The sequence below is a fragment of the Plectropomus leopardus genome, chromosome 18 (genome assembly GCF_008729295.1).
Source record: "Plectropomus leopardus isolate mb chromosome 18, YSFRI_Pleo_2.0, whole genome shotgun sequence".
NCBI lineage: Eukaryota > Metazoa > Chordata > Actinopteri > Perciformes > Serranidae > Plectropomus > Plectropomus leopardus.
Window position 1 is genome coordinate 3,315,791 of NC_056480.1, and position 24,519 is coordinate 3,340,309.

General features: G+C 38.7%; 1 protein-coding gene across 1 annotated transcript in view; it reads left to right on the plus strand.

The window, feature by feature from the left end:
- Positions 1–19,288: 19,288 nt before the first annotated feature.
- macf1a (microtubule actin crosslinking factor 1a) overlaps positions 19,289–24,519 on the plus strand; it is a 258,074-nt gene continuing 252,843 nt past the window's right edge. The window contains 1 exon segment of the mRNA XM_042506526.1: positions 19,289–20,108. Coding sequence (XP_042362460.1) covers positions 20,015–20,108 — 94 coding nt within the window. The 5' untranslated portion in view covers positions 19,289–20,014.

The following is a 24,519-nucleotide window of genomic DNA, read 5'->3' on the forward strand; positions in this document are numbered from 1 at the left end:
TTCTTGCTGGATACTGGACACTCTTGTATTCTTGCTGCACATGGTTTCATATTCATTTTTATTCAACTTCTCATTTTTAACCTGCTGTAATCCTGAATGACAGCCCGACTTGTGACCTTCATCACAACCTTCAGTCGTCTTTGTGTTTCAGACAAAACCAGAAGATTTTTATTTTTTGACTTACAGACCCTTTCGAAGAAGACATTTTGACATGTAACAGTATAAAAAAAACGAAAATAAAATGATTAAATTAATGTAAAAAATTTATATTAAATAATAATAAATTATATTAAATAATAATTAAGTCAGCTATTCCAGTTTCAGGCTCCTGCATTGTGCATGCTTGGCTTACTGAGAGTGCTATTACAAGTCCTGTTGCAGAAAAAAACAAAAAACAAAAGCCAGATGTTTCAAGAAACAGCTAAATTCTCCAACAGTGCATAAAGTAGATGACATGTGCTCCACCTCCACACACTGTGACGTAAAAATGCTGTCAGCACTGTTAGTTGCTCACCGCCGCTCAGCCACCTCCATGCTGAGAGCCGTGTAATAATAACAGTAATACAGTCGATAGGACTTATTTAGCGCTTTTCTAGGAATTCAAAGATGCTTTACATGAAATTCAAAAGACAAAAAAAAAACCAAATACAGATGGAAAATGTTGCACAACATTCAGGTGGTATCTATTCAACATATAACGTGAATGTTTAAAATGAAACTTTGAATTAAAGACTTTTACTTTTAACAGAGAACTTTTACAGAGTCATATTGATCATTTTGAATAATAATAACAATTCTTACTATTATTTTAAAAGACACAAGTACTGCTTCCGCTACTTATTAAAAATCATATTAAAATATGGTACATTAAAATCATTACTGTCTTCTAAGGACAATTATATCTTAGCTGAATAACAGATAAAAAAAGATGGCAATTTTTGCAGTTTAAGTCTCACAGAAATCTTTATTTTAAAAAATAACCAAATTGTTAAATACACAGTGGAGATTAAAATAAATTATAAAATGTGCACAAAAAAGCCTGCAAGCTTAATTTGAACTTGTGAAACCAGCAGCACAGGGCAGACGCTCACTAACCTCTGAGTCCCCGTGGAGCTGGAATAGGAGAACCAGTAACGACCAATTCATTCTCTCAGGACATGTATTGATTTTATGATGCTGTGACGGACAGATCAGAGCGTCAGGTCCCCAGAGTCCAAACACACACACACACACACACACAGCACACACCCTTGGTCTACTGTGTTTGCTTACATCGAGTATTTACTATCACTCATTTCTCGTCATCGTAAAAAGTCGGCGTTGAATTCAACAGATAGAGAGAAGCAAAAGTAGAGGAAGAGAGGAGAGAGAAAGGACAAAGAGTGTGAGAGAGAATGAAATCTCTCCTGTCTCCGGGCTTATTGACTTTTCTTTAAAAATAGAAACACTAGAAGAGCTTTGAAATCTCATCTCGCTTTCTGTAGTCTTTGCTCCTTGTCTCAGCCAAGTCTGTTGAATTTAGTCAATGTGAGGAAATTTACTCCCTTTTCCATCTCGTCAACTGAGAACAGAGCTTTCTTTCTTCCACCACAGCTGGCGTCGTCCATATCATCAATAAATCAGCTCTCAGCAGGACGCAATGTGTCCAGACCTCAGTGACTCCCATTAAAACTCAGCTAACTTAGTTTTTAGGTTCTGTAGTTGATTTTGTGTTTATGAATAAATATGCAAACACACTTTGTGAGCCACATTGCGTAAGTGTAAAATAACTATAAGAATATTTTGTAGTATGGCGAGTGTGACCTTTATGTCAGCAGTCATATTCAGACAAATAAGAGTCACTTAACACCGAAGAGGAATTTGACATATTGGTTAATTTAAACATAATTTAATATAATAATCATGTGTTGTTGTTGTGTTTTTTTAAGCCTTTTAACACACATACATAGTAATAAGAGTACTGCCAAAATTGTAATTACGAGTGAGAAATTGAGAAATTTCAATGATACCCGAATTGATGAGTTGTGACGGTTGCGTGACGTTTTAGGGCAACAGAAATGGCGGAAAGCATGGAAACAGTGTAAACAATTGACAGTAAAAAAATATATATTTCATCATTTTGTTCCTAGTAGCTGTCATGTACTTTTAGTAGTTGCACATTTAAAGTATATGCATCTATTAGCTGTAGCGAGCAGGCAAACCGTTGACTATAAAGCACGCCAGGCGAGTATACTGATAACATTATTTTTTCACACAAGTTGCCGAATTGACCCCATAAATGCATAAATATTTTCTCCATAGAAATGTTGACTTAATGAAAAGAAAGCATTAGGGGATCACCAAAGTTATGAAGATTCATCCTCTGTGGACCATGAACGTCAAAATTTAATTGCAAACCATTGATAGTTTTTAAGATATTTCAAATAAATGTCAGAGCAGTTCGCACCATAAATTTTGGATCCTGGTTGATTGACTGCGGTGATCGGAAGATAGGGAGGTCAATATATAGGTAAGGAAGTATCAATCATATTTCATATCATCATATTTAAATGTGTTTAAGTTTTTTTTTTTTCTTAAACTGAATTTGGTCCACCCGCCTCTGGTCCTCTGAGCCGTCCTCAGTAATCTGTCTCACCATCTCTGCTGTCATGTGCTCTCTTCCTCTTTCATGTCTTCCTCCGAGCTGCAGCTGTTGGTCACTGAAGGTCTGCAGCCTCCTAAACTCTTTAACAGGCGTCTAGACGTGATGACTAACTTAACCCAGTTGTTTCTCTCCTGCTTTCCCTCCTCCTGATCGCTGCATTATTGCTGCTCTGCTGTTGCGTTGGAACTTTGCATCATTCATGACCCCTGCGTGATCACTCTGTACGCCTCCAATGAATTATACAGTCTCCACTTTGACTAAAGCTCCTTCTTCTCTCTTTCCCTACATTTTCTTCTCCCTCCTTCTGACCTTCTTTCTTTCTTTCCCCCTCCCCCCCCACTGCTCCACATCCCTCTCTCCTCCCTCCATCCCTCCTTACTTCCTCTCTTCTTCATCACTCTCCTCCCTGCAGCCCTAAACTGAGATGGAGTCCTCAGATGATGATACTCTAAGCGAGCGCTCTTGCGTCAGCGAGCCGTCCTTCCGTAGCGAGCGCTCAGGGGGGTCATTGTCCCCGTGCCCATCTGGACCTGTGGGGCCACCTGGAGACACGTTGCCATGGAACTTGTCCAAACATGAGAGGAGGAAGAGGAAGAGCCAGGATTCGGTGCTGGACCCGGCGGAGAGAGCGGTGGTTCGTGTTGCAGGTAAGAAAAAACATCTTACTGTAAGTGTTAAAGATGCTGCCAGCGTGCCTTTGAGCAAAAATCTGTTGCCGTGTCGATCAGCTCAGTGGAAAAAAGGTAGAAGACTGCGTTAGCTGTGGGAAACTTCCAGTGGAGGATTTGTGTAAGAGTGTGAAGCTGTGAGAGTGAGCAGTGGAAAATAATGAATGTGCATCAGCAAATTTAAACTCATGCTGACTGAAGGAGGATAAAAACTAACAGCAGCCAAGAAAAGTATAATGCCTGTTAACCCTTCGAAACCTGATAGAAACGGCTTAATTTCTTTCATACACATGGGAGCAATTTCTTTTAGTTATTTTCTGTAAATGGTACTGGGTGCTTTATTTCTATTTGTTTTATTGTAAAAAAAAAAGGATGGGAGAAAGGAAATGAGCAACTCAACAAAGAATTTGAGCCTGACTGATGTATCGGTCAGCTGATTTTATCAGCCGATATTGGCCCATTAGGTTGAAATACTTGTGAAAGTAGTCTGAATGCAGCACATGAAAAACTGATGTCCATCCAGTTTCAAAGGGTTAAAATTCTTTGAGTTCATTGACTGCAATCTCACAGTAAAGGTGTTAATGGACTTTCACTGATCAGAGAAGATCAAAGGAAGAATTTTAATCCTCTGCATCACTTTTTGTCCAGCAGCACACAGACAGTATAAAGCATAAAAGTCAGGCTGCAGAGGCGTTGTATCTCGACTCAGTGGGATTTACAGATGACTTGATGTGTACACCAAATAGGTTTCGGGAGACTTACAACAGAGGAAAATACAATGCAGTGCTTGTGGTGAGCTAACAGAGAATTAACGTGGCTCAAAAGTGCAAAAACTGACTGATTTGTCTTTTTATCATTAGATGTCTTGGTAAAAACGTTTTTATCTTGTGTTGAGCTATAGCTGCAGGATGTGTCCTCTTTATTCTCTTTTGCATGCTGACATTTTCTTGGCTTCTCATATTTAATCCTGGGGCTTCCTTCTGGCTTTGATTAAAAGTCTGCATACTTGGAAAAAGCTAATTTTCCTTAAAAATCCACGATAATTAAATGTCACAGCAATGTGGGGGGAAAATCTGGTTGCGTTCTGTCATATTTATATTTCAGATAAAACCATCTACAGTATCTCTTCTCAAAGTCTTTATCTTTTAACACTTAAAGGGAAAGTTCACCCAAAAATAAAAAAACACGTTTCCTCTTACCTGTAGTACTATTATCCATCCAGATTGTTTTGATGTGCGTTGCCGAGTTTGGGAGATATCAGCCATAGAGGTGTCTGCCTTCTCACCAGTATCATGAAACTAGATGGCACTCAGCTTGTGGTGATTTTAACCAGATATGTAAATTTAAGCAGCAAAATTATTGTAGCATTACCTTTCACAAAGTGGTCACTGCATACATGAGTGCTGTCTGAACCTCGTCTAGACTACAGAGGTTTTGAATTTCTGTGTATGTTTTTAAACTTCTCGCCTTTATGTGTCACTTATTTCGGGACTGGAATGTAGCTCATTTTTTTTTCTTGATTTGACAGGTTGGCACAGCTGTAAACAGCACAAAACTTTGACATCTTTTAGCGCTTCTCCATGCAGAAGTCACCTCTTGCCCCCCATGTGCAGTTCTTCATGGTGACGTCGTGTGCAAACACTCAGCAACTCACACCCAAACAAGAGAAGAAAAAAAACATAGTTTGCATTTTTTGGTGAACTGTCCCTTTAAATGAGATCACTGTTATTAAGCTTTTTTTCAGTGGCGCTTGTGTTTCTTTTTCTTGGCGAATTCAGAGCTCACAGTCTGATCACTGAAACATGAGATCCAGTGACATGTTTATGTTTGGTTGTTGTGTTAAAGCTGTCAGAGAGAGAAAAGTTTGACCCTGAGGAGGTTTTATTATCTGAATCCTTCCAGTCAGACATCAAAGCTGAAGGTTAGACGTGTTTTCATCAGCGGACACCTCCCTCACTCCTCCGTGCTGTTCTCCCACCACACTGACGACTGTCCTCTCTCACTCTCTCTCTGTCTCGACTCGCCTCTCTGACTCGCTGTGACTGAAGATGGAGGAGAAATGTAGGTTACTGAGTTCTCTGGAGAAGCCAGGGTTCCCCCGCTCACGTAATGAGACACTGGGAGCAGCCCAAATAGCTTTCCCTCTTTTAGTGGAGGGAAGACTTCAGCTTGATAATTGTGGCAAATGATGTGAAAGTGGGCTTATTATGCTGCACCTCTTATCGTTTGTGGCGTTTTTCTCCACTCACATCATCTCATAATGTGCTGATTATTTGCTGTTTGAGGCTTTTATCACAAAATTGCATTTAAGTGGATGGATGTCCTGCTATGTAGCTCCGTGTCTGCATGTAGCTATGCCTCTGTTGAACATTATGTCACATTTATTCAGCTGACGGTGTTATGGAAAGCAACTTACGAGCAAACTCAACCATGGGAGTCCAATGACAAAAAGTGCAAATAAATCGACCTTATTAATTTTTTTTCGTTTATTATTATTAATAATAATAATATTTATTTTATATTATTATTATTATTATTTATTTTATATTTATTTATCTATTTACTTAATTAATTAATTGATTAATTAGTTATTTTGTAATTTTTCTTTTTTTAATGGGGTAATGTGCAGTCAAACAGTGTTACAGCAAACCAACAGCACTCCTTAAGAGACAGGGCAATAATAGCCTAAACATATATTGTTGTATCTTTGCAGAGATAACAAAAGATATCTACACCAGCTCAAGCAGATGTAGAAACAATCAGTTATTGAAAAAAAAATTCAATATGCTGCACTTCTTTCTTTCCCTTTGTGTTGTACGTATTATTTTTTTCTTGCACTGACATTTTTTTTTAGCCTTTTTTATGTGAGAAATAAACTGTTATAAACTGGCAGCACTGACACTGTAAATGCCAGTTGCTCGGGAAGCGATGGGGGTTGGGGTTTTTGGAGTAGAGAGGCGATGACGAGACAGTTAAAGCCTACTTTATAGACGTGGAAACAGCATGTAGGTCAGGACGGGGTGAAGGGGTTTGTATGCGCATGTTATTGCTCTTATAGTGCACATATGTGAGGAAAAGATGAATTTCCTGCATTGGAAACATTCCCAGTTGGAGAATGCTTCCAGACCTACAGTGTTTATGTTTAAGAGTCTCTAAGTTTAGTATCCACAAGAGAAGCCTGCGTGGATTTTTTTCTGTGATATCTGGATTTACAATTAGCTACTTGGTTTAAGACGAGCTTTCTGCAGAGTCTTGTCTTTCTTAAATCTGTCTGTAAATGTTTGGACAGAAGATTTCTGTGAACCATGACATCCAGGACTGCAACAGAGCTGCAGCCACTGCAATTAATTTTTTATTTAATGTAACATTCTTTTGTGGTGGTTTGAGTGTGTTTCATGTTGTTTTTGTGTATAAATACATCATGTTGATGTAGGAAAGTGATGAATTCACCTCTCCATGTAAGCAAGGTGTTGCATACATAGAGAAAATTCAAATTAAATCAGCAAACAGCGATTCCAGGGTTAAAGCCAACATCAACAACAGGTCAAAAGCTGCAAAGGATTAAGACCTTTGACAGTTTTAAGGCACCTGGATTTAGGATGACTAACAAGTTTTATGACAATTGGACACACACTCATTCATTTACGACCAAATCTGTGCCAGGCCAAACTCGGGCCACTCATTTGTCAATTTACTTTCAAAAGCAAAGTGAAGTAGTTTAAAGTTGTGAAAAAGCTGCAAACTACAGAGCCCCTAAAGTCCCAAAATGTGATATTTTACATTTTGTGTGCAAGATAACTTTTTCCCGCAATAATTAACATAATTAATTTGAAAAAAATTTCCCCTTTGGGACTGTTAGGGCCTCCGTGGAAAACTAACACCAACATGAGACAGCTCTCTGCTGTTTACATGCAAATGGCTAATTACAACCAGATCTGAGCTGGGATGTGGATTCATTTTCGGCATCCCTTTTATGTCCTGTGGTCATCTTTTTAATTGCGTTGGTCTTTCTAAGCGCACAGTATGAAAAAGGAACATGTTTTAAAACCAGAAACACTTTAAGGAAATTTACAGTTTTGTTTTTATTTGCAGCAGAGAATGACAAGATGTTATGTGTCGTTTTTCTGTCATGGCTGCTGTGAGAGGGTGAATGATCTCACATGACATGCTTTCAATGAATGTTCTTCGAGGCAAACGGCTAAACTTTTCCACTCCTCTTTTTTTCAGTGTCTGTTGGATGAACATGTGTCATGTAGTGGAAATTCAAAGCTGTGCAGATGCTTGGGCCAAGATTTTGTGTGTGGGAGAGTTTGTGTGTGTGACTTAAAGACATACAGTGAGAGTGAAAGATTGAAAAGAAAAACAAACGTTTAGGAATAATTATGTGCAATTATAATATTAAAAGAGGCAGTTAGACAGGGAGGTGTCCTGTCAAACCTTTGTGCCGAGTCAACGAGTCAGACTTGTTTGTGGCGGCAGCAGGTAGCGGCCGAGCTGACGTTGGCGCTGTCAGGGTTCACACCGCCAATATTCTGCTGTGAACTCTACTTTTTTTCTAAAAGATGCTGATTTGTGCAGCCAATACTATTGAGTCAATGTCTCCTCATGAAGCAGGTCTTTCCCAAAATTACGTAAATGGAAAATGCAAGTGTTGCCCAGTCAAAGCCAAAGAGTAAAAAAGACAAGTTGTGGTTTTGTTTGGGGATTATGAGCCAGATTATTTTTTGGCCCAGAGCAGTGAGTTGGCTTGGCGAGTCATTTCCCCCTGCTTCCAGTCTTCTGAAAGAGTGATGTCTTTGAGATCAGCTGTTATATTAAATTGATTTAAAGCTCTCCATAAACAGATTTGAGCATACTGTGTTGTCAAGAATTGAGTTGCTTTGTTGTATTTCTCTTGTAAATTCACTATCTGATAGATCCTCTTTATCCGTTTTATCATCAAACCGGCAAAACAAAGCAGAGTTTCTCTGTTACACTGAACCTCCAAATTTGCTCTGTAAGCTGGCAGAGCGATCCGGCTGGTAACATCCAGTGTTTCCCAGGCGTGTCCACTGCTCGCTCAGGCGTGAAGGCTATTGTGATGATATTACACTTTACATAATATGGACTATGTGTTTACATTGACCTCAATTTCCATTCAGGCAGAGGCTGGAATGTAGAAAATGAATAAATTAGGCTGCTTGTACCAATAAACCATGTGCTTTGCAGTGCATAGTCTATGAGTAGGAAAAGATTGTTTATTGATTACATTAAAATGCGTCACAAATAAGAAGTACAGAGACTTTTTATTTGATTTGATTTATTTCAAACATGTAAAAAAGAAAATGGAGAAATGATCATACAAAAAAAGCAGATAAACATAAAAGTAATGTACAGACAATAAAAACCATAAAGCAAAATTAAATCTTCAAGCACATGATGACTTGGTTTACGTATTCGAAAAAGAGTAAGAAGAATAACTTATTTAATCTCACCACTTCTCCAGAAGTCATTGAATTTTAATTGACCAGCTTCCTTATTAATTCAAACCTATACTCTAATAAACTAAACATATATGCATGCACCCACGTACCCAGAATTAAATATCCATACAATTCTTATTTTTTCTCATTTTTATTTATAGGAAAAAGAGGAAGAGCGAAACAGAAACCCCGGGAAATTTGGGTTTCTTTTTATGCCTGGAACATTGATTTTATTGGAGAAATAAACGTGAGAAAAGGGAAAAGACTAAAGTTGAGGCAGAAGTGAAGGAAGGAGAGAGTACAAACACGAGGAGCTTTGTGAACAGATGAGTTTTGAATTCACTGGAGAGGATAAAGAGAGATGCTGCTGTCCTGACTGGACTCTGTTATTCAGTCTCTGTGGACGAGCTCTGCCTGCCTGCTGAGCATGAATGTCAATGAAACCTTCCAACAGCTGCTGGTTTTTCTGTTTAAGTGAATGAGAATTTGAGTTTTGGATTTATTTACTTGAATTACAAATTAAGGAGAGAGTGAGATGTAGAAATGAAATGAAATTATGTTGAAAATTATTAGTGTCAATACTGACGACAAATGTGCATTTTTATGATTTTCAAATTAAAACATGGTTTATGAACATATAAGATGAACGGTAACAATTTTATAAACATGACAATAGCATGACAGAAGAATGACAAAATTGTGAAGGTAAAAATAATGAAATACAAATAAAGCAAAGACAGGCAAAGATTATTGTGGACCTGAAAAAGCAGCATTATGTAACATTAACTTGGTCCATTATCTCTGATTTAAAAAGATCAGTCAGTTTATTAGATTAACAAATATGATGTTAATTTTAGGGATGCACAATAATTATTGATCATTATCATTACTGATAAGGGGATTTATGACACCATACCGATAATTCCGATAATAACATTTTTAGCCGATAAATAGAACCGATAATAATAAGCATAAATGGCTTTGATTTCGCCCGTGTTGCCCATGGTTACGCTCCGCCAGTACTACACACAGTGCATTATGCTGCATGTCAAACTGCTGCACTGCTATGTCAGTCCACAACATGTCATCACAGTCAGCAGCAGGGTTTCCCTCATCGTTTTCTTTTTTTTAACTCTTTTCCCGCCATTGACGTCAATCTGTGTTTTCACTGTAGTGTAGGGGACACTGTTACGGATGTTTTGCAATAAAACAACATTTCAACCTCCATTAACAAATGAACAAGACAATCTAAGGTCCCAGGGTGACGGGAGGAAAGGACTACTAATGTACCGACTTTATCGCTGTTTAGCAGCTTTTTGGAGCCTTTCAGCAACGTTGTTTTAAAAAAACGCAACAGGAGAAACATTTAGCGACTTATTTAGATCATCAGTGAACAAGGAGGAAATATAGCTTACTGTCCAGGGTGGCCCTTGGCACAGGCGATATATGAGGTCGCCAGGTTCATGTTTTTGCTTGTGCAGTAGGTATAATTGGCTAATGTCCCCTATAACTGTCCAGATGCACTCAGGTGACTTTTGCAGAAGCTCCCAGCAGCTGCTGGAGAAGAGCTTTCTAATCTGCCATCTACACATCTCTCTGAAACATGTCACTTTAGCAGCATTATTTGTGGTGTAACTGATGTTGTCATTGTTGTTGTTGTTGTTGTTGTTAGAGCATTTATGAAAAAACTTGAAAATCGTCATACACATTCTTTGGATGACGAGACAAAGATTTGTGACCAGTATTGGCAGTGGGTTATCTCCATGCAGATCTGTACGCTGAATTGTTAAATGTGAGACAACTGTAAAGTGTTTGAGACTCGTGTGACTGCACATTTTTGTGTGTATATATATTTCAGCTGGCGGAGTTTGAGCCTAAAGGGAGTGACAAAACTGCAAGATTTAGGGAGAAAATCGACATATTACATTAATTTGAAAGGGTGAAAATATATTTTAATGATCTCTTTTAAAGCAAAACAAGAAAAAAACTAACGATGACAAAAACAAAGTATGTGTGAGGCACTAAATCATTTTGTGTGTGTGTGTGTGCGATTGTGCGTTTGTGTGCATGCGTGCGTCAGACTGCAGGAGTGATAATTCATGCACATGAACATCAGGACCCCAGACGTCTGTGCCTGCATGTAACTTAGCCGTCCACCGTCCCGCCTGCTGCTGCCGTTGCTTCCACATTTCTTTCTCTGCAGGCAGCTTAGAGGAAGCCCCAACTCCCAAAGCCCAGGCTGTTCCCCCTGTTGCCATGGCAACGTGGTCTCCTCTGTTTCCATGGTTATAAAAAGCGAGGAGAAGCAATGGCGGCAGTGGCAGGGGTGAGAAAGAGTCTGACACCGAATATAAAAGGAGGGCAAAACAAATAGTGAAAGAGAGGGAGAGTGTCCGAATTTTAATTTGGCTGGGGAGAAAAGAGGTTTGTGAAAGAAAAGAGAGAGAGAGGAGTGAATGATCGAGTAAAAGGTAATGAAGAGAGGAAAAAGAAATGGAGTTGGAGAAAGAAAGGGGGGAGGTAACGGAGAGATGGAGGGAAGAGGGCAGAGGTCAAAGAGGAGGGGGAGAGAAATGATGACTTTTAACTGAAGCCGAGGGGTGAGGGAGGTCATAAAACAGAAAGAGAAAGATTAAGAGAAAAAGGATGAAGATTGAACGAGAGAATCACTGACAGAGATTTAAAGACTGCGAGAAAGAAAACTGAAAGGAGTTAAAAAGGAGGAGAAGGTTTCAGAAAGGTATTTTATGTGGAGACAGAGTGAGGGATTTATTCTGAAAGGAAAAAAGAGGACGAGACAGAATCACAGACCAAAAAAGAGACAAACTGAAAGAGAGAGGAAGGAAAAGAGAGCTTAAAGGAAAGTTAAAAACAGAGTGATAAGAAGCTGAAGTTGGACAAATGGAGGTGTGTTATTTAAGCTACAAGTCCTCAGTTTTAAGTCAGTTATGTTTAACTTTTTGAAACCTGAGCAATTTGGCTTGAGATTTCTTTCAAAACCTGGGAAGAAGGCAATGAGCAATGAATGGAGAAATTATTCTAAAATTTGCAAGAAATTGGTAAAAATGAGCTGAAATCATTTTAAAAATATATATTGAAATTTTTTTTTTTAAATAATTAAAAAAAAACAAAGAAAAACAAAGACTTGAGGTCTTAAAAATTATAATTCTGTAACAAAATTTTGAAAGTGTAATTCTGATCATTTTAAATGTATCTTTTTTCTTTCTTTTTTCCCCTATACAGTTTTCCTTAGCTTTATAAAAATAATTTCCTAAATCACAGAGGTTGACATATCCTGATGTTTAGTCTGTTGATCAAACTCCAAACACACTGGATCCTACACTTCCCATAATGCATTAGACTTTCCCTGCTCATACATGTCTTTCAATCCCCAAAAGCCAGTTTATAATACACGCTTTGTAATTTAAAAAAAAAAAGTATCCAAGCTCAAGCCCAGCTATCCAAATTATGTCACTGAAGTAATTTTCTCAGACTTGACAAACTCCCTAAAAGCAACAGGTTTGTTTTATTTCCAGTCTACTCTCACCTTACAATAACCACATTAGCTGACTGCGCAAACAGCTGATTACTACACACACAAGGCGGCGCTCTATAGTGGCCATAACAAATACTACAGTGAGTATTGTGATGTAGAATTAAACTTGACAATGTCCACTAAATGTGTAGGATGCAACAAATGCAGGACTTTCTCCCAGGAGACCAGTGTTTGTGTCCTAAGGTCAATGATAACTTCTTTTATATCAGCATAGCGTATTATACTAGTATGTGGAGCATACTACACTAGTAATGTATGTGACGGGACCTACGTCACGTTGCATTAGTGACAAAAATACTTATTTATTGCAAAACCGTGGTGTTTGTCCTAAACCTAACCAGGTAGTTTCGAAGCAGAAAGAAGTGTTTCAAACTGTGACGTTAGAACAGTAGCAAATTTTTTAACTTTTGTAAGTGGAAATCGACATTTAGATATGAGAGTGTTGGTTTTTACTGGCTGTGTACTCTATATGACTTCTAAAAACATGTAAAATATGTGTAATGTTTCTTTAAGATGTAAAGTTTAAACACATAATATATAAAGTGACTTTTTCTCATGATACAGCAACATTTGTAAAACCCAAATTTAGATTTCAAATTGACAGTTTTCATATCTGACTTGTCCACATGTGTGCTTTGAAATTACTTGGGTTATCGCATAAAACGTATTCTCGGAGAGATGTATATAATGAAAATCACTCATCACAGATGAGATCACATCATTTATAGTTTTCATAACTTGAAGGGTGGACCAATAAAGATTAAGTCAGTGGATCAAATCCAAAATACTGACCTGCCGTTTATCCAAATGAGATACTCGTGTCTCAAGTTATGTACAGTCATGGTGTAATATACACACTGAATTAACTGTATTCTGTAGAGCTTCAGTGAACTCGCTGGAAACACCACAGACTTTGTTTACATGTCTTATTGGATTTGAGGTCACACTGATTATCCACATTCTTGGATAAACCATGAATTCCACACATGCATTCTTTTAGGCTGCTCATATAAGCCTTTTAAATATAATTGAGTTTGTAGATATAGGTCAAAGGTCAGACTTTACTAAGAATCTTATCTGAAATTATGCGGCAACATAACCAACTAATCCAAGTCACACACGTTTTACAATACTGTCATTGAATATCCTGCTCAGTCCAGGTTATTTAGGCCGCTGAGCTGCTTCATTAGTCTGCATATCAAACAAAAATGCAGCCGTGGATAATCAGATCATATTGTTTGATGTTGCGGCTGTTTTGTAGATTAGCAGTGTTCGCAGCAACATGAAGGACAAAAAGAGTCAGAAATGAGATGCAAAATATTTTTGGTTGATATTCGTGGAGTTTTTTTGTTTAAATCTGAGGTCAGTGTGGAGCTCTGCTGCTAAGGCGTTGGTCATCATGCTGATGTGCTGAGGACTGCGTGTCCTTTTGGCTCACAGAGCACATTCATCGTGCAGCTGGACTCTGCATGACAGCAGCACAGACACACAGCAACACACAGACACACACACGTCTACATGCAGACACAAACAGGAGGACACACACTGCAGAAAGAAAACAGTGAGTGACAGACGGAGACGAGAGGAAGCGATGAGTCAGTGTACTGTCAGTCAGTGTTCTTTCTTTTATAACAGCCACACTTTAATACACATACACACACATTTTACTACTTTTATTATTAATATATTATGACTACACATCATGAGATAATTAAATATGAAAAGACAACATCTGAATGGAGGAACATAAACATTAGAAAGTTTTTAGTCAGTCAGAGTGCACTGTAATGCTGTTGTCCACCACTAGGCGGGGATATAAAGGTTTAACTCACGGTTCCCAGTCTTTAATCTAAGAGACCCCTCCTGTATCATTGACACAGTGATGACTGACTAAGTGATATATTTTTAATGGATATTTCATATTCAATTCATAGCAATAACAGTCCAACTAATGAACTGTACAATTAACCCAAATAATTAATACAGTAATGCAGAAAGTTTGTATAAAATGAGTGATTTCTTGTGAATATTGCATCAGAAATAGTTTTCTTGGTGTTTATAGGAACTGTTTATACAATATTTCTCTGTATTATTGCTTAATAGGCTTCTTTTTTGACAAATTCAGGGTTTTCTTCTCTCTGACACCTGGACATTTCATAGATCCTGTTCCTTGACCTGTGCGTAGAGTGTGTGGCACATTTAGAAATTCATCCATCGCAGTATGGTGGGAAAGTTGCTGGGACCTTGAGACCAGGGTCACAAAAATCCTCTATCTTGTTTATATGATGTAGACTCTGTGTGTGTATGTGTGTGTGTGAGAGAGAGAGAGGTACAGGAGGTTGCAGATGGACAACAACTGCATCCACTGGCCTGTTTTGCTTTCCTCATGAACATTTTGGACCCCCTACTCATCTTGTGATTGGAAGCTGTGTACAAATATGTGAGTTTGATGAATGTGTGCGTGTGTGTGCTGGGTTTGGATTCCCCGAGGTGTCTGTTTGTGTTTCCACTGAAGTGTGGCTAATGTGATGTGTGAGTCTTGTAATGAGGAGTGAGTCAGGGTGAGGAGCCACAAAGAAGACATAAAAAGTAATGAAAGATGGGAAGAGAGAGGGGAGGGAGAGGAAATGAATATCTGTGAGCTGTTCCTTGTAATTTATACTGGTAATAATTCCTGTCAGCACATGAGACCACTTGCTAAATAACTGGAAGCATCGAAGACATAACCTGAGTAATCTTGTTGTTAAAGGTTATCACTGAACTTGTAGCTTGTTCCTCCATCTGTTGCTTTAAGAAATCTTCTGCAGAAAAGTGTTTTCTCAGATTTCTGCAGAGTAGAAATCATTAGAAGCTGCTGCATCCATAACATGATACAGTATGTGCCGTCCACGCCGGTTTAATAGCTGACACTTTCTTTTATCTTTCTGTACATCCTTTCCTGTTTTATCTTGTTAGAAGCGGCTATACAGCATGGATTCTGGATATACTTAATGCCTGATCTGTTACAGCAGCAGTAATAATCCACACACTTGAAATAGCCTCAGTGTTATGTACAAGGACACATACAGTCACAGTAATAGGCTGCTTTAGCACATTAAATTAGAAGAGGAAGAACGACAGTGAAGCTTTAAAACAGAATTATGTTTGGCTGCGGCTTCGGGTCTCTTGGAAACACCTCCACTATCATGATCTCCCTAAATTTTTGAGATAAAAGTAAGATCAGATTTAGAACAAAAAAAAAACAAGCCAAGAAATACTATTTGTACTTACAGTGGGAAATGTAAAATTTTCTTGTAAGCCAGAATCTTGATGGCAGCTATAATCGAAACGATTTCATTGAATAATCTCAAAATTAGTGCCACTAGTTTTTCCCATCTTGATTATGTCTTTTTACACACATTGGCCACTTTATTAGGTACACCTGCACTATCTGCTGCAATTCCATACAACAGCCCTGCCATGAATTCTACCTTTATGAGGTTTATAATACTCACTTTTTGTTAGGGACAGGATTTTTAAATTTTTATTTTTTGATGCCATTATCGATTCTGCTCACTGGTCTGATTCTTTATCACATTCTGAGAATTTAAGCTCATGTTGCAAAGAAAGATGTTTCAGCATGTTGCCATCTTTCTTTGTAACATGAAGCCGTACTTACGACCTTCTTATTGCAAGTTACCGGCAAGGCAGACTTATGAGTTTGACCTGTTGTTTTGTAATGTGAAACTGTCAGAAAAACATGCCGGCACTGATAAAAGGAAATGATAAGCACGGAGGTATTCAATTCCAATTTTGAACCAGTTCTCAACTGGTACTGCTTCAGGACTCTCATCCCTTGTTTTTGTTGTCATTGTCAAAAAAATGGAAATTAAGCTTATTATTAAAGACATAGTTAAAAGTGGTGTTGTGGTGGACAATAATATATTGAGAAATGTTTCAAATTTCCCTATTAATGTACACAAAGAGGCCAGAATAGAACAAAGAGGGAACAAAACAACTTTTAAAATTATGCCGTTCACTAAAACACCACCACTAAGACCTTAACGTTAAAACATATAATTGGATTAATGAGCATTATACACATCATTAAAGTAGCTTTTATGGCAGAATAGTTGTATTGGCTTGCATATACCAGGAATTTAGCAGCTCAAAGCACTTTAGGACTTGACTTGATCTTTATTAGGCCATATTTGGTTTGTTCGTATATATAAATGTGATAAGTGTTTTTGCATCTCTTATTTTGCATATTTATACATGCCTGAGTCTTTTGTATGAGTCTAGTCTGTTTTTAAGAGCTGCATTTAGGCAAATTCTTATCAGCTGTGATTACATGGCAATAAAGTATTCTGTTCTTCATTTTTTAACATCTGTTCATTGATTTTTCAATTATCAAACATTGAAAATAGGTTATACAAAATGCCACAGAAATGTGAGAAGTTCACATATACAGACAGCTCAACATAAACAACATAATATGCAACATGCAGTAGAAATGTTAATAAATGTTAATTAAAACACAGGATTACGTTGCATGTTAATTAGCCTATTGAAACCACACTTAACCTAGCAGTAGCATAACGTTAAGATTATTATTAGTGCCTTATTTCTACATAATTAATTAAGGGTTGCCAGGTATAGAGTATTCTGTTATTTAAAAAGTGTACGGGTGGACCTAATAAAGTGGCCACTGAATAGAAATACCTTTAAGAAATTGAGATGTACTTTAAAAAACAGCCTAGAGAGCGGAGTCAAACCCCAGCCCACAGCTGTGGAGTCATTCATGCATCTTTTATTCAGATTTCGATCCAGTATTGACTGAAACCTGACAGAGATCCGCAACTGCTTTGACTTGTTTCCTGCTCTGCCAAGTCTCTATTTTCCAGTGAGATAAATATATATGTTTCTGCTGGAGGCTGCATGTTTCTGACATTGTGCTGCACTTTAAGGTCATCTTTATATGTCTCAGCATGGGATTAAATTACATAATCTCTTGACTACATCAGTGAAGCTGCTTTATGGGCTTTGACCTCAGCATGATCGCATGCTGAGATTATCAACTGATGCTGTGTTTCACCCCGTAGGAAAGGACACAATTACAGATTCACCTCACATCAAATAGCGTCACTGGCGTCAAACACACTTGTGGTAGAAAGTTTATCATTTTGTGTTCCCTGGTGTGGTTTTGGCCCAGAATGGCTCTGTGATTGCATTTCTTCTGGTTGCACTCAATTTGGATCCCAGAATACAAGATCTGTTGAAAAGGTCTGTGGGTTTATTGGCCTGTTAACAAGAATCTCAGTTGGATTTCAATTATTTTGCCATGGTTCACTGTAATACAAATTTATTTAGCCTTTAGATGGCAGTGTACTCCAATTTATTCAGCTCATCCAGAAATCAAAACTTCCTTACACACAGAACCAGTGTTGAGCAGATTCCAGTTGTGAACGACCTTTATTCATTTTTTAGTATTATTTAATATGCATAAAAAGGTTACTTTATAGAACAGGATTTGCTTATTAAGTATGCTGCTTACTTTGTAAAGTTATTTGCTTACTCTCAAATGATTTGCCAAAAAATGTTATGATGCAAAATTAGTTTAATTGTAATCAAGGTACAATAATTACATTATCAAATGAAATGATCTGTCAGAATAACTTTCTATTGCCTTCTAGGAGGCAAGTTAACATAAGGGAATATAAGTACTGTACTTTAATTTTAGGTACTTGTACTTTCTTTGAGTAATTTCATTTGATGATACATCTACTCCACCACATTTTGAAGGACATTTTGAATACTGTACTTTTTGCTCCACTACATTTATTTGGCAACTTTAGTTACTATGCAGATTTTAATTATTAATCCAAATATAGCCTATATTAACAAATAAAATATATAATTATTGACTTAGCATGTAGTTGTAAACTGATAGATCTGTGATTACATAATTCTCCATCATTCATCAACGTTCACTACACAGCTTCTTTTCAGCTCTTACAATAATTTGAATTTTTCCTCGTAGAACATATATAGCCTAAGTAATGTTGAGATAAAGGAAATAAACCATCAATTGTAATCCTAAGTAATTAGCCTGTACATAATGTTACAGGTGTAGTAAATTAGTTTATTATCTGTTAGTAGATTACTGGTATTTTTTGGCCTGTTCAGGGGTTCAGTGGGTTCAACCAAAAAAAATATATATTAAAAAAAAAAAAGACCAAAAGAGACATAAAATGACTATAAAGAGACGTCTTCTTTTTAATGCCTATGTGTCTTCCTCCTATATATGAAAGGGGGTGGGGGCCATTTGTACATCTGTGCCCAGGGGCCCACTGTTTTTTAACCCGCCCATGCCAAAATAAAAATTCTAATGAAATGCAGCCGTCAGATCCGCCATATTGATTACATAATTCCCCATCATTCATCAGCGTCCTCCACAACTGCTTCTTCGACAAACAGGTCATAAAACACTTTTACGTTTTTTCGAAGAATAACTTAACGAAAAAAGTCAAACAAAACGACAAAAAACGAACAATAAATAGACTTATTTTCCTCACTGGTTCACCAGAGGAATAATGAATTCACACACTTGGCAGTTACAGCTGGATTCCAACCGCCATTTTCGGCCAAGACAAATAAGCCAACGGAAATAAACCGTCAATGGTACCGTTAGTGTACAGCAAGTTGGTGGGGTGAATTTGTTTAATATGTGACAGTATAATGGTATTTTTGGGTTGACCAGGGGTTTAGGGGATTTAGTGGTTATCTGTCACCGAGCTGTGCCCTCCATCTGGGGGCGCTCCAGCTCTATTTTCCACCGGTAGCCGTGTAAGCTAGCTAGCCCCTCTTCCTCACCGGCGCTTGAAATTCCTGTGGCGGAGGTTCCTGGCGCGGCCGGTAGAGAGGGATGGAAGACAGCCACTGCAGGAGAAGCCGAGAAACCTGAGCAGAGGAGGGAGAGAGAGAGAGAGAAACGTACACATACACATCCACACGGAGGAGGACACCGCAAAGCCTCGGAAAGAAGCGGCCATTACGGCTGGGAAGCATGCTGGGAGCTCGGGCGGCTCGCCTCGGATCCATAGGACGCCGACACAGCCTGGGATAGGACGCCCGAGGAGTCCGGATACGGTTTCGCCTGGAGCTCCGCCGATTTGGGGACGGAAACAGACACACTGCCCGCCTCTTCGGACACTCATCTGGGGTGTGTAGGATATACTCCCTCTCTCATATACACAGACAGGAGCAGAAAAAGCAGCAGTCGCCGGGTGGAAGCCGATACCCAAGGAGGAACTGGTCGGAGACAACACACCGAGCGATGCGACTGTGTGTCCCCGCACACATACACACACAACCCGCGGTAATGGATAGATAGCGTTTATGTAACCTTCGCGTCTTTAATGTCCTACATTTTCGTCAAAACGCACTCACTTCAAGCTTTTGTTGTCCCCTTTATTGCTTCAAGTATCCCTGAGGATTATCTAACCCTGCTTGGAAGTGAGCCGCTTGGCTTTTAGTGTGCGTCAATGCATCAAATTTACTAGTTTTCACACGGGGAGGTGCTGAATTGGACGCCGAGGAGAGGAAGGAGCCAGAGCTGGGGCTTGACGCGCAGTTGAGGACCGGGTCACTGCGGTAGTCTGCAGGCCGACCCCTCTCTACGCGCGAGCCGGCTTGTGGAGCCACCATGGCCGGGTTCATACCGGGTCTGCTGCCGACAAATCACTCGCAGGAGAAGGAGTTCGCTCAGGCGTACGAGGATGTGCTGGAGAGATATAAAGGTAAATGGGGAAACGGGGAGAAGTGCTGTGTAGTGTGTGTTATCTTAACCCTTTGAACAAATTACCTTGATTTCTTAAAAAAGAAAAAAAAACAAAAACATGGAAAGAAAGCAATGAGCAACTTAGGAAAAAATGACCCTAAAAGTAACATAGTTTTAACTATGTACTTATGATATGCCTAATTATAAATATTTATTTCCCCCCCCTTTATTTCCCTAGCTTAAAAAAATCTAAATCTGCCAATTACTTGCAATTTTTTAAACACTTCTTACCAATTTGCTCATTACCTTTCCTCTAATGTTATTTAAAAGAAAGAAAGTGATGTCAATCCAGGTCTGAAAGACTTAATATTGCTCAGGAGGATGCATACAAATATCAAAGTATAGTTTGAAGTATCATAAGCCAAAAATAAAAGAATTCGCTTAAGGTAGCAAGAGCTGACATTCATATATGTCTTAAACATGTTATCGAAACAGGATCTGCAGATCACCTGACTTCATCATTGACAAAAATCCCCTTTGTTATGATCAAGTTAATTCATACTAACTTGGTTTGCTGAAGTTGCTAACATTTAGAAAGAAAAAGAGTATTCTACCTATCATTTCTAAATTGTAACAACAAAATTGGATAAATACAGCTAAATTTTGAATAAACTTAATTATAATTAAAGTAAGCAAAGATTAAGCTGGACATTTATGTCTACTTTACGTTTTCAAGGTAATTGGTTTATTTTTATTTTAAGTGAGATCAACTTGTCAGATTTAACAGTGAAGGAATGGGATGAAAAGATTTAAAACATGGGGGCACAGAGTCTAGAAGTTGATCTTTGGGCAGACAGCCAGCCTCAGTCTGCCAGTTTCATAACCTGGGTTGTTTCATTGTTGATATTTTGGATAAACAAAGCAAGGCTCCTTGCACTGCCACATTATTGGCCTCTATCTGCATTCAACTGCACACTGCATGCCCTGACTCCCTTGTAATCACTTGTGTGCTTTGGAGACACCAGAGGAAGCAGTTTTATGAAGTCCCCCCTCCTGCTCACCAGCCAGTGTCAGGGAATTTTCCCCACATGGCCTCATGTTTCGCCTTGTGTTTGCTGTTTGTCCTGTAAATATCAAAGCTGCTGCTGTGCAAGGCAGTTGAAAGGTTGAGTTTGTCTCTGATGGGGTTTTTAAACACATTAAGATGAGAAAGCAAACCTTCTTGCACAAAGTGTTGCTTGTTGGTCTGCTGCAGATCTCTTTCTGTGTGCGTCTCCCTTATTGTTACCCCCCTGCAGCAGTGGCGTTAACACCAGCATTGAGCCATGGCGTTTTATAATCCCAGTGACAGGGGCGCTTTAAAAATGAATGCCTCTACTGAAAATGTTGTAGGGAGGGGGTTGGTGTGTGTGTGTGTGTGTGTGTGTGTGTGTGTGTGTGTGTGTGTGTGTGTGAGTGAGAGAGAGAGAGAGAGAGAGGGAGAGGATGGGGGTGCGGACAGCCAATAGACCCGGGTCACATCTGTGATGCTGGCACTGATGAAAAGAAGGTGGCTTTTAATTATTGATTGTTATAATGAAACTAAACTCCTTGGGGTTTGCAACTTGTGTGTGTGCGTGTGTGTGTGTGTGTGTGTGCAAATGTGTGTGTGTGAGACAGGTGAAGACAGACAACATGGCATATGAGGAGGTTCGTGTCCTCAGCAGTTCTTTAATCTTCCAACATAAAGTATCTGTACAACAAACCTGTCAAACCACAGAGGAAGAAGCCCTGTGGGACATTGTTTCAGGAACAGTTTGTTGCATCTGTGCTGTAGCAACGCTTTGCAGGCCCTGAAGTAAGCTTTATGCTGTTTTTTTCTTCAATAATGCTTTTTATTTTTTTATTTTTTTCTAAGAAAAAACAGTGTCTACAGCAATCTAAATCATGACAAATAGTTACATGTACATATGATGACAGATGAGAAGATGGTAAAAGTATATCAGTGAACAAATTATCCATAAAAAAAGAAAGAAAATAAAAAAACGAAAACAAGACATAATGAATAAACAACATACACTTACACAAGAAGTTCTGTTGTGTAAGTGTATGTATGTCCCTGTGATCCCGCCCCCACATAAAAGCTCACCTTCACAGGATTGATACAGTTTAACTTAAAGGCACATTTATCAAAGTGTAAAGAAAAAAAATATATATCACCTGTCTGAACTGCAGGGCTGTGATTATAAAATAAGCTTTCTGTTGAGGTAAAGTGAAAACACTTGGCCAAATCTTGAATAAATCTGGGCCAAAATATGCAGACGTGTTCTGCGTGTATTTATAACACATCACTTAAAGCTTTTTGGTCCAAATAGTTGCCCTTTTCTGCAGCAGGCAGTCCGCTCAGGGCATAGCGAGGTATTAACAGAAAAAATGTTAAATTTAGTTTGCAATACTTTCCTTTGATCAAAAAAAACTTTCTGGCTTTCAATTTAAGCTTTCAAACTGTTTAAAACAGGTGCTGTTGGACCCACTTCTGTGTTTTATTAGCACACAGGGAATTGTATTTATGTTCCTGGCATTAGTAGCTAGTTTACTGTTAAAATGACTCTAAATGATAAAGGTGTTAAAAGTTCCAAAGCAGGCAGTATTACTTCCATTAAATCTGTCTTTTGCTCACACTCACACACTCTCCAGAGTAATGTTCATTCAGACTGGGTATACTTCAGCACACAGGCATTATTGCAGTCCGTTTCTCAGGCCTGAAGTGAATGATTGCCCTTCATTAAAATACCATTTGTCGATTGCAGTCGCAGTTCAATTTTATCTCCAAGCGGAATTGTTTTGCTTTGATAAATATATAATGCATTAGCAGTGGCGTTTCCCATGAGTGAGGTGATTAAAGTTTGTGAACATAAACACTTCAGTAGAGCTGGACATGGCCCTCTTGGGTAGTTTGGACAATTAGAAATCTCAACACATAACGGTCTGAGAGTCCCAAACTGATCTTAGGTCAGTAATCCATCTCTGACATTGTTGATAGCTACATAACCAGCTGCTGGTCCTGTAAATGTCAGGTCAATCAATGTATAGAAAGTTGTTTTGGTAAACTTTGTGCAGGGATCACATGCTGTTCCAGTAGTACCAGCACATGTACAGGAATGACAGGGCAGCACAGACTGCTGTATTCTTTCTACATTCAAAACATGTAAAACATAGTATAGTATTGAATATCTACTTTAAAAATAGCTGTACAAAATATATACAGGTGTCATAGTATTGCCAGGGGGTGTAGCGATATTTTGATGTGGACCCATATATCGATTCAATGAGAAACGATACAATACCATTGATGCAAAGTGAAAACATTTATGATACACATCATCATCTTTAAGATACACCTTTATTTTGAAGTTGTCATTGCACATCGGTGCCACCATTTTCATCCAAACATACTGCCTTTTTAAACATTGAAACAATGATAGCAACCTAGCGCCAGACACATAATGGCAAGCGGCCAAGGAGAAGACGATTCGGATATTTACTGATTTTGTCTCAGTTAAGTCGCAGGCACTTGAATCAAATCCAACTGAAATTGTATTGCGGCAGACTTAGTGATGTCAGCAAATATCATATTGTTGCTGGGATACTTGTGATTTACACCCCTAGTATTGTCAGAAATGAGTGAGTGACATATCCTACTAACTTGTAACCTCGAGCTCTGTCTGTTACAGTAGGATATCCCTGGATTAATATATATTTTTCTGGGCCCGTAAGGCTGCAGGTTTTATCTTTGCACTCCGTCAACATCACCCCTACATCTTGTCTCCTTCATCAGTGCTATAATGAGGCTGTAACCCTATAGGGCCTGTCCTGTGTCCTCTGGAGTCACTCCAGAACAATAGGACTTGTGCTGCTGTATGTCACTGTCTAATGATGTTTTGCTCTTTGAAGAATGTTAGCGACAATAGCACGCCTACTGTCTTGGATGATATCAAGTTTGCTTCTCGTCATTCATTCATTGTGTCATATACATTGTTCTTTCTCTTTCTTTCCCCTGGTAGTTTGGATTGCGACTAACTTTTGTGCGCTTCATGAACTTGACCCCATAAACTACTATCCTGTATGTCTATAGTGACTTTTCTCTACTCTCTCAGCTGTGTGTGCGTCACTTGTAGCAGTTGTCAGAGAGAATAGACGCAGAAATGTGAACTTGGCGTCCTGCTTGCGGCATCACTTGACTGAAACTGGAGTGGGGACATTTGATACGGCTTAAATAATTGAAAAGGGTGGTAGAGTGTTTGTGCTTGTGTGTAACTGCTGTGTAACAATGGCAGGATATCTAAAGCAATAGCGACAGGGTCATATATGGAAAAACACTGGAAACCTGACTCAGAAAACACACGCAGTCTGAGTCAGTGGAAAACCAGATGGCTCAGGGCAGATTGACA